This window comes from Xyrauchen texanus, chromosome 30, assembly GCF_025860055.1.
Source record: "Xyrauchen texanus isolate HMW12.3.18 chromosome 30, RBS_HiC_50CHRs, whole genome shotgun sequence".
NCBI classification, from domain to species: Eukaryota; Metazoa; Chordata; class Actinopteri; order Cypriniformes; family Catostomidae; genus Xyrauchen; species Xyrauchen texanus.
Window position 1 is genome coordinate 22178998 of NC_068305.1, and position 11815 is coordinate 22190812.

At 42.5% G+C, this 11815-nt stretch overlaps 1 protein-coding gene across 1 annotated transcript; it reads left to right on the forward strand.

Moving 5' to 3' along the window:
* Positions 1 to 315: 315 nt before the first annotated feature.
* LOC127623918 (paraneoplastic antigen Ma1 homolog) lies at positions 316 to 1656 on the forward strand. The gene has a single exon (XM_052098503.1). The coding sequence runs from the start codon at positions 316 to 318 to the stop codon at positions 1654 to 1656; it is 1341 nt and encodes a 446-aa protein (XP_051954463.1).
* The last annotated feature ends 10159 nt before the right edge of the window (positions 1657 to 11815 follow it).

Sequence of the window (11815 nt, forward strand, 5' to 3'; positions counted from 1 at the left end):
TTTGGGGATTATTAAATAAACCTCATGGTTTATTATACCGTTCCTGTGGTCAGTCAACCTGTTTTTTTTATTCTCAACTACCTGAGAATATAGATTTATTAATTGGAGGCACCGGCGTTATAACAAATTATTCTTGTAGCTATCTATCCATTCTTCAGGGAAGGACCAGACTTTACACGTTACTACTGCTGGGATACCAGGGCTCCTTTAATAGTATTGTACGAGTGTACCCGGCTGGGGAGGGTTACATTTTGGAGGCACCGCTGGGATCTTCTTTTCCCTGTGGTGAATAATTTTTTCCTCTTCAGGTAAACTATGGACCTGTCTAAGGCTGGTGAGTGGAGCAGCCAGGTTAAGCTCGATCCTAACAAATGTGTCATTCTTCACAATGTGCCAATTGATATGACTGAGGATATTATTTCAGAAGTGCTAAACTCAGTGAAAGTGTTTGGTTGCCCTAAATTACGGGGCCGTCGTGGGGATATCACTGGTTCGCAGATGTTCTTGTTGGTGGAAACCAGCTTGGAGATTGATGTTAACACGGTTCCACTAGAAGTAGGTATTCCTGGAGTTGTGGGGCCATGGGGGGTACATGTTCCTGCAGGTGATATGGCCCCTGAGCTGACTGAAAAGGGCAGTGAGTTTCAGGAGAAGTTAATGAGTTGGCTGAATCAGGAGGGTAAGTCGCTAGATGATGTGAGGCCCCTGATTAGCATTGACCAACCTACCAATGTAAATGCAAATTTAGTACACGCTCTCGACCGGTTGGTGGAAAAATGTACTCAGGCGCCTGTTGAGTCTTTGAGTTATCGCAAACTACGGGTGTTTTCTGGTCTACAACCTGTTCCCTCAGGAGAGGACGATTATGACTCCTGGATGGAACAAGCCACACAGATGGTTAGCGAATGGCAGTGTGCTGAGTCCACCAAAAAGCAACGGATTGTGGAAAGTTTGAGGGGGCCTGCAGCTGACATAGTCCGTTTTGTGAAAATGGGTAGTTCAGAGGCGGCAGCCACAGACTATCTAAAGGCGTTAGATACTGCTTATGGGAGTACAGAAAGTGAGACAGATCTTACTGTGAAGTTCAGCTGTACTTACCAAGAGCCTGGTGAAAAGCTCTCAAGCTACTTGTATCGGCTGGACAAGATCCTCCATCGTCTCTTCTTGAAAGGGGGTATAAAAGTGGAAGACCTGAATCGGAAACGTATGGAACAGGTTGTTAAAGGTGCACTAACATCTGATACCGTAGCGCTGAGGCTTAGAATGATGTACAGTTTACGTGATCCACCTGGGTTTTCTCAGCTTTTGCGTGAGGTCCGAGAGGAGGAAAATTGGATAAGCACACGCATTAGTGCTAAGCCTGTTGTAAATTCTAAACCTGCTGTGGCTGTGCCGATGGGGTCTGCCTTGGATGAAGTCGAGATTTTGAAAAGAGAGGTAAAGGACTTGACCACTCAGGTAGGGAAGTTATTGAAAAATGTCACGTCTCTACCTGTAGGCGATGTCACTACACAGATCCCTTGTGTGGGAACTGCTAAGGCATCAGGGTGTTCCACTGCGGCTACAACTAAAGGCTCCGATGTCATTTCCGGGCAGGGATTTTCTGTTACAAGTGTGGAGAAGATGGCCACACAAGAAGGGAATGTCAAGGGATAGAGGATCTGCGTAAAGTGAACCAGAAACTGATTAGACGAAGCAGGTTGGCGGGAAACTTCAACGGAGCTCTGTGAAGGAACGGCCCAGAGCTCCGGCTGCCACCCGTTCCGATTCTTTTTCTTCAACGCAGCACAGATGTTCATGGTCTTCCTGTGGGACTGGTGGGGCCTTCTTGGGAAGTACCTGTGCAAATTGAAGGGGTTTATGCTAAGGCCTTGTTGGACAGTGGTTCCCAGGTGACAATTCTTTATCGCAGTTTCTATCAAACTTACCTGAAACATTTACCTGTGCAGCCTGTTGAGAATTTGGAAATCTGGGGTTTGAGTCGCACATGTATCCGTACGATGGGTATTTGCCCCTTCAGCCTGGAGTTCACTGCGGCTGTTGCTGGAGTACCGCAGGTAGTCGACACCCTTGCGTTAGTCTGTCCGGACCCTCAGCCAGAGCAGAAGGTAGCCATTTTAGTGGGCACAAATACCACCTTAGTACGACAGCTGTTTGAAGCCTGTAAAGAGGAGGCTGGAGATGACTTTATGAGTGTTCTGTCTGTTCATCCAGTAGTACGTGCTGCATATGAGACAATTCGTGAGGGCTGATGGTAGGGAAGACCGGTTTGGTTCCCATGGTGCCATTTGGTTTCTGCAGCACAAGCCTGTAACTTTGAAACCTGGGGAAACTGGACAAATACAGGGAAGACCTAAACTTCGAGCTGACTTGGGAGACAAGCTTGCGTTAATCGATCAGCCTGGTGAGAATACTGGTTTAGGAGAATTGATGGTGAGACCAGAGTTACGGCCTGCTTCTGTGATGTCAAACCGCCTAGTGGCAGTTACAGTCAAAAACATGTCTAGCCATAGCCTGCTTGTGACACGGGGCACGCCTATTGCCCATGTATTCCCTGTAGATGTGTTATCTCAGTCTACAGCTGAGAGGGCTGTGTCCCAGTCGAACGATCTGACTATGGACTCTTTTAACTTTGGAGATTCTCCTCTTCCTTTGGAGGCCAGGCGTCGACTATGCGAGAAACTTCTAGAAAGGAGAGATGTGTTTTCTTCCCATGAATGGGATGTGGGTTGTTCTCGCAGTACTGTTCATGAAATCAGGTTGACTGATACCACTCCTTTCGGGAGAGGTCTCGCGTTTGGCTCCCAAAGACTTGGAGGATGTCTTGGGAACACTTGGTTGAGTTGAAAAAGTGTGGCATCATTTCTGAGTCTAGAAGTCCATACTGGCGTCTCCCATTGTGGTGGTGCGGAAAAAGTCAGGAAGTGTTAGGATGTGTGTGGACTATCGCACCTTGAATCGCAGAACCATTCCCGACCAATATACTGTACCGCGGATTGAGGATGCATTGCACAGTCTCTCAGGTAGCCAGTGGTTTACGGTGCTAGATTTGAGGAGTGGCTACTATCAGATACCGATGAGCCCTGAAGACAAAGAGAAAACGGCGTTCATTTGTCCACTCGGATTCTATGAGTTTGAACGGATGCCGCAGGGGATTTGTGGGGCACCAGCTACCTTCCAACGAGTCATGGAGCGTACTGTGGGTGACATGAATGTCCTGGAGGTGTTGGTGTACCTCGATGACCTGATAGTATTCGGACAGACTCTAGAAGAGCATAACGAGAGGCTGCTCAAGGTGCTGGATAGGCTGCGTGAAGAGGGTCTGAAGCTGTCAGTGGACAAATGCCAATTTTGTCGAACATCAGTAACCTATGTAGGGCATGTAGTGTCCAAAGAAGGAATTGCCACTGACCCATCAAAAGTGGAGGCGGTAGTTACGTGGCCAAGGCCTCAGACTGTGACACAACTAAGGTCATTTCTGGGGTTTCTTGGGTATTACCGGAGGTTTGTGAGGGGGTATTCAAGCCTTTGTCGTCCTCTGAATAAATTGTTGGGTGATGGCGTCTCACCTGAACCAGGGAAGAAATATTCCTTTGGCAGAGCTACTGACACTTTGGTGTCCCGGTGGGATGAGGAATGTGAGCGTGCGTTCCAGGAATTGAAACGGCGTTTGACGCAAGCCCCAATACTGGCATTTGCAGATCCTCAGCAGCCATATGTATTACATGTGGATGCCAGCTTGGATGGGTTGGGGGGAGTTCTTTATCAACCACACTCTGAGGGGCTGCGTCCTGTTGCGTTTATCAGCCGTAGTTTGTCCCCTTCTGAGAGAAATTATCCGGCTCATAAGCTAGAATTTCTGGCTCTAAAATGGGCTGTGGTAGACAGGCTGCATGAGTATTTGTATGGGGTTACATTCGAGGTGAGGACTGATAATAATCCCCTCACGTACCTCCTAACTTCGGCCAAGTTGGATGCTATGGGGCACCGATGGCTATCAGCTTTGTCCACGTACCGTTTCAGCCTTAAGTACAGACCAGGAAAGAAAAATGTGGATGCTGATTCTTTATCGCGTCGGCCGTACTTTTATGAGGATGAGGGAGGAGATTGGGAGGAGATTTCAGAATCTGGGGTGCGATCGTTGTGCCAGGCAGCTGCATCTGGGGAGACTGAGAGGGTGGAGAACTGCCCTTTTGAGAGTGCTCGGGAAAGGGAGGCTACAAAGGCTCATGGCAATGTAGTGTCTTTTAGCCAAACACTGGTGATGAATTTAGACTCTGATTTGAGGGAGGCTCAGGGGCAGGACCCATGTTTGAATAAGATTATCTTGGCTATTAGCCAGAACAAATCTCATGATAGCGTGGTCTGTGACTTGCCTGAATTTCCTTTTTGGAAGAGGGAGTGGGGAAATCTGAGGGTGTCCAACGGATTGTTGTATAGAGTGGTCACGCCCGAGGGAGGGGATAGACGGCAGCAAGTAGTGCTTCCTTCTGTGCTTCGTAGTGATGTACTGAACTCTCTTCATGATGAAAATGGTCATTTTGGGTTTGACAAAACATATGCTTTGGTAAAGGACAGGTTTTATTGGCCTGGTATGAAGGAGGCCGTGAAACACTACTGTAGGGGTTGTGAGCGATGTGTGGTGAGGAAGACTTTGCCCGTAAGACAAGCGTCCATGCAGCACATGCAGAGCTCAGGGCCAATTGATCTTGTGTGCATTGATTTCTTGACTATTGAGCCAGACTGCCGTAATGTGAGTAATGTGTTAGTTGTTACTGACCATTTTACTCGTTACGCACAGGCTTTTCCGTCACGAGATCAAAAGGCTTTGACAGTGGCTAAAATCCTGTGTGAGAAGTACTTTGTACATTATGGTCTGCCTACACGGATTCATTCGGATCAGGGTCCTGACTTTGAGAGTCGTCTGGTGAAAGATATGCTTGCCGTGTTGGGGATTAAGAAGTCCCGTACTACTCCCTACCATCCTCAGGGCGATCCCCAACCGGAGAGGTTTAATCGGACGCTCCTCAATATGTTGGGTACCCTGGATCCGAAAAAAAAAGCCCAGTGGAGTCAGTACATCCCGCAGTTGGTGCATGCATATAATTGTACGCAGCATGAGGCTACAGGGTACTCCCCATATTTTCTCATGTTTGGGCGTGAGCCTACCTTGCCAGTGGACATCTGTTTTGGAACAAACGAAGGGGTTGGTTCCGTGTCACCATCAGTCTATGTGCAGAATCTCCGGAGGAATCTAAAAGCCGCTCATGAGCTGGCGGCTAAATCTGCTGGGAAAAAGAATTTGTCCAATAAGAGAAGGTATGATCAAAAGGTGCAGGAATGTGTCCTTAACCCTGGTGATAGGGTGTTTATCAGGAACTTGGGTCTGAGAGGGAAGCACAAGCTGGCTGATCGCTGGAGTTCAATTATTTACGTGGTGGATAAACAGTTGACACGTCTGCCTGTATACCAGCTGATTCCGAAAAGGGTGATGGACCCAAGAAGGTTTTGCATAAAGATCATATTCTTCCTGTGAATTCTCACATGAGGGTTAGGGAGGAAGGAAATGTGACTACTTGTAGTGATGTTCCTAAGAGAAATAAGCTCATAGGGAGAAAATTGAGGGATTCTGATGGGGTTGGAGTTCAAGAGATGGGAACAGTGGAAGTCGGGTGTGAATCCATTTCTGATTCTCAGTCCGAAGATGATTATGGTCCGTTTCTGTATGAAGAACCGTCACTCTTTAACGGGGAGAGAGCTGTAACTGAAAAAGAAAAGAGAGTGGTTGAAACTCTTGAGATGGTTACTGAAAGAAATGAGGTGGTACCTGAGTTATATGAGGTTGACGGGGATTTACTGGCTGACCAAGGAGAGAGAGAGGTGAGGTCGGAATCTCTGGAGATGTTGGACCATATAGGAAGTGACTCAGACGGGGTCGGGTGTGGGAGAAAAGATAACGATGATGTTGATTCTGTGCCTGAAATGCAATTGAGGAGGTCTAATAGGGATAGGAAACCACCTGCGAGGTTTACTTACCCAAACTTGGGGTTCCCTACTCACGAGCTGGTGGTTACCTCTAAAGGGTGTAAGGTTCGGTCAAGCCAACAACGTGTCCCCCTTAGAGGTCACAGCAATGATAATTCTCATGTTTGGTGGTGTAATTCCCAAGCTCTTTGCTGGTTGTGTTGGTCACAAATGAATACATGGCCGTGTATAGTCCCTAGAGTATAAAGTTGAAACCAGTATTTCTGGTTTGCTGTCTTAATGGTTCGCATGGGGACATGCTGTTTTCAAGTGGGGGAAGGATGTAGCCTTTTTGAAAATTCAGGGCTATAAAGAAAATATACACTGGAAAAATTGTGAGTTTTATATTAGTATTATTTATTTATTTTAATATTTGTTTTATAAAAAAAATAAAATGTTTGTTTAAAAGTTTTTTTAATGTAAGCTTTGTAACAAGTGTGCATGTTTAAGTTTGGTAAGAAAATATGTAGAAATGGTATGCGTCTGCTCTTGGCCAATGAGAGGAGGTGCTACAGAAAAAAAGAGGAGGAGTGGATGGACCGGAAGAAAAACGGGGAGACGAAGATCGGAGAAGGGGAGAGGAGTGCGTGATCATTTTTTTTGTTGGACGAACATTAATTTGGACCGAATCTGATATCTCTCTGGGCTGTTCAAACTGAGTTGCTTACCAGTTTCAGTAGCGAAATTTCGACGAAGAGCGGAGGACTCGTTCGGGGCTCATGGTGGAAATTGGATGGCCTTACGGATGACTGATTCATCGAGCATCGTTGATTTGAGATTGCTCCATTCTGATGTTTGTTTGTTTCGGTTTGAAGACAATTATTCGGGACTTTGGACTGCCTTAGCACATTACACGGGCGTGCATGCAGATGCGTGAGTACAGTGAGACTGAGATCTTTTGAATCTCAAATCGTTTGGAGGAAAAGTGCACCAACAGTTCATGGCAATTTCAAATGCCCTGGTTTAGAGACTAAGTTTGCGGGTTCTCACATTTATTGTTGAGGTATTGAGTGTTTCATATCTGTTTGACTCATGTGAACAAGATTTGTAATGAGGGAACTGATTATCAAAGACTCGGTTTAAGGTAAGAGTCATTTAAGAGTCATTTGATTATTACTGAGTCATTTAAGAGTCATTTAAGAGTCATTTGATTATTACTGAGTCATTTAAGAGTCATTTAAGAGTCATTTGATTACAACTGAGTCAATTTAAGAGTCATTTGATTATATTTGAGGACATTTTAATTATTTTGTTATTTTTGTTTTAAAGGAGTACATTTCAAGAGTCATTATATTCATATAAGTATAGATTGATATTAATAAGAGTAATTTGCTTGTATTTGAGGAAACAGTTTTTTTGGGGTCTGACTATTTTAAGTCACTGAAGTAGACTACTTAGTTTGGGTCACTTAGAGTGTGGCACTATTTAAATGGGGTAACCTTATATTGCATTGTGGGTTTCCCTAAACTATTCAAGATTCCATCACTGTGTAAGTGAATTATTCTGTAGTTTCATATTCTTAACATTAGTTTATTTTCTTTATTTTGTTTTTTTTTGTTATTGTTGTTTTGTTTTGGGGATTATTAAATAAACCTCATGGTTTATTATACCGTTCCTGTGGTCGTCAACCTGTTTTTTTTTTATTCTCAACTACCTGAGAATATAGATTTATTAATTGGAGGCACCGCGCGTTATAACAAATTATTCTTGTAGCTATCTATCCATTCTTCAGGGGAAGGACCAGACTTTACACGTTACTACTGCTGGGATACCAGGGCTCCTTTAATAGTATTGTACGAGTGTACCCGGCTGGGGAGGGTTACACTAGGGTTTCTGTTGCCTTTTTATGTTATCTCATGTTCATTGTTTTCTCTAATCTCATGGTAACTAATGTCATATTTATTACTTTTCAGATAGTACAGAGACAGGCTGGTGACAGGTGATTTCAGCTCGCACCGCACAATGGGTCAATGAACTATTAACTATTAGCAGCAGTTACGTAAATGTAAAATTTAGTGAAATGAAGCTTATTGTTTACAATTCTTACAATTCTATATATAGTAATATAATTATTTATGTATTATAAATATTATATATCTAATGTATAATTCTTACAATACTTATTCATATACACAATATATTCAGCTTTAAAACAACTTAAGCATACTCGTATATAAACTGCCATTCAAAAGTAGTGAGGCTGAAAATTCAGCTTGGCATCACAGGAGTAAATTATATTTTGAAATACATTAAAATAGAAAACAGTTATTTTAAATTGTAATAACATATTACGATATTACTTTTTTTTAAAACGATGGATGAAACTGAATCAAGAGAACAGATTTTACAATTAATAGGGTGTTCGTTACTAACTTTATCCAGCTCCAATCCATGCCTAATCTGTTAGTTGTCTGATAACATCCCTTATCTCCTAATTTAATGAGTAATACTCAACTATAAGGTTTTAATTTACAAGTTATTTTAATTTAGATGTACTGATAATATACAGAATAAGATATTCTTTAAACGTCTCACCTTTTAAAAGTGCATCGCAAACGGTTTGTTCTGCTGCATCTCTACGGCGCGGCATGTGTTAGCTGCTACTTCCGGGAACTATCGAGAGGCTCCACGAGCCACCATTGCTGTAAAAAAAACGTTCCATTGGAGTCAATGGAGTTGTCGCAACTCTCTCTCTATATGGCTCTGGACATACATGGATACGTGACATAAACACGTGTTATTTTGCCATTTAAACCTAACATATCAGTTTATTTTTAACCAACTTTGCTTTGCGTGTCTCCATCTCAGCGTGCCAGCTGCGTGCCTGTGATAGAGGGAGAGAATGTACAGTCTTATTCAAGTGAAAGCGAGAAAAAGGGACTTTTTGAAGAAACATAAAACAAGTAACTCTGAACAAACGCTTAGATGTTCACAATAAATAAGTCTGAAAATGTCTGTTTGTATCTTTCCTCAGTTTCAGTGAACTGGTTTACATTCATCTGATCTGTTCACCACTGAAGTTTGTTAGCAGTGGATTCTGTTAGATACAGATATACAAAACTCGCTCTGGCTTTCAAGAAACAGGAGAAATTCTAGACTTTATATAAATAAATAAATACATGTGTAGGATGTTTGCGTTGTAGAACTGTAAATGCAGATTTCGGTGATTGAATGATACTGTTTACCTGCTGAAATGAGCTGATATCCTATTAATTCAATTTGAATATTTGGGCATTGCAATATAACGAAGCAGTGGCTTTACTGTTATGATGTCATGAGCAATTCAGTTCTATATTATATATCAGTGGCCTCTGCAAGTTGCAAGATAGTGTTTTTAAAACCTCAAGCATGTATGTTTACATCAGGATGGATTCTTGGACAGCAAATGGTTAGCTTTTAGCAATTATCTTTCCCAATCTCACTCTCGTAAACATATTAACTCACAAAGAATATATGTCCGCAAGAACAGGGAAGTAATCATATGCAAATCTCTGTATTTTATGGATTTTATTTTGGCTGGGACACATGCCATGAAGCCTGTCAGGACAATGCAATAAGGAAATATTTTACACTGTGTATTTGTGTCCATGGAGACTGCAAAATATATTAAATTATGCTTCTCTCTCTTCCATGGATTAAATGTGTAGCCTTTGGATCGTCTTCTTTATTTAGTGAGAATAGGAAACTATTTCACCAACCACTGCACTTCAGCATCATATACAGCATATAGTCATGTGGAACAAATAAGTGGCTGGTTTATTTCAGTGCATAATGAATGTGACAGTAAGTGTGACACTAGCAACTGTTCAATTATCTCACTCATTTCTTTGAAAGATGCTTGAGTTCTTAATAAATCTCATCTGTAAGTGCTCTGCATACATCAAACTAAAGTTATAATAGATGTGACAAAACAATTTGTATCATTTTCCAGAACATTCCTCCTTGCCATAATGCCACGTACCCTGCCTCAACCCTATTTCCAACAGATGTACAATACTCACCACAACAGAATAAACAGCTATCACTAAAATCAAGATTTCTTCTGAACAATTATTTCTGAATGGAGGCAAAGAGGTTAATTTACTAATCATGCAATCTGCATAAATGGGAGCTGTAATGAATTATGTAAACTGTTGGCATTGTTCACCAAATTAAGAAAAAGCCTGGGGTGGGTTTCAAGAGGGAATGTCTACAGTGTAACTGCTTAGCCCATATGCATATTTAGACATAAATGTGGAAAATATATAACATAAAACATGAAGGAGGTGAATTCTTTAATTGTGATGAGGCAGGCGAGGAAGTAGGATCTTAAAGCAGATTTATTCAACTGAATAATAAACAAGCTACTCAGAATAAAAAGAAAAGAAAAGAAAAACACAGGGAACAAAGCACAGAGTATAGAAAATACATGCAAAGACTGACAAACAACCAGGGGAAACAAGGGCTTAAATAGACATGAGAAAACAAGGAATACCTGGGGAAAAAATCAGGGAATGAGGAACACCTGGGGAAACAATCAGGGAGAACCAATCATGAAACAAAACTACAAAAGGACTACAAAACAGACAGGAAAGCGGGAACGAAACAAGAATACGTTTCACTTTCAACATAAAAGCACAAAAACATGAATACGTGACAGAGAACAACACCCCCCTCCCCCCTTTTAGGAGCGGATTCCAGATGCTCCAAAAACACAAGGGGGCAAGGAGAGCAGAGGAACATAGCAAAATAGGGAGGTTTGAGACTGAGGTGAAGGCGGTGGAGGGCCAGGAGACCAAGGGGACCCGAGCAGATCCGGCGGACGGCCAGGAGACAAAGGGGACCAGAGCAGATCAGGTGGACGACCAGGAGACCAAAGAGACCAGAGAAGATCAGGCAGATGGCCAGGAGATCACCTCAAGGTGGTGCCCAGGTCAGGAGGTCTGGGAGGCGGCCGAATGGCCGAGGCAGGGTCAGGAGGCCTGGGAGGCATCCGCAGGGCCAAGACAGTGTCAGGAGGCACTGGTAAGGCGGACGGAACCACAGAAGGAATCTCTGGGGGACCGGGCAGAGCCCTGGAAGACTCTGGGGACGGAGCCGTGGAAGGCAGAGCTGTGGAAGAATCTGGGGGCGGAGCCTTTGGAAGAATCTGCTTTAGATACAAGCTTTAGCAGCGAGCTAAACACGAGACCCAGTAAAAGGTATACACAGGATTGGAATTCAAACTTCGTTACTGAAATCCATATTCCTATATAATTTGTCTTTTGTCTTGTCTTTTGAGTGAAACTGCAACAGACAATAAAGATATTATCAGAATATTGTCTCTTACAAAGTCCCTTTGATTATGTACATACATACATAACAATATAAAGAAACACTATATAATACATAAACTGAAACCATTTAAATGTACTCAAATGTCTTTGCATGCCAAATATATGTGAATTCAGAAAACTATATCTTCAGCATATCTAAACTCACGTGAAATTACTATTCACTCCCACAATATATTCTGAATATGGATTACACTCAAACAAATCCACAATCTTATGAGATCCACATAATAAGATCACATACAAATGATTTAGAGTATAAAACTTACAGATTATGCTTTTCTCACAAGCAAATATAAAAGCAAGAAGAACGTTTATGCAGCCTTGAGATCTCCACCATGTGCTCAGACAAAAACAAGATGAAAGCTACATTCTTAATGCACTACAGTTCTTATAATAACAAGTAGGTGTCAGCATTCAGTCAAATAAACCACAATTGAATCCAGAAGAATGTGTGCAAACTGTGGGTGAATTGCAAT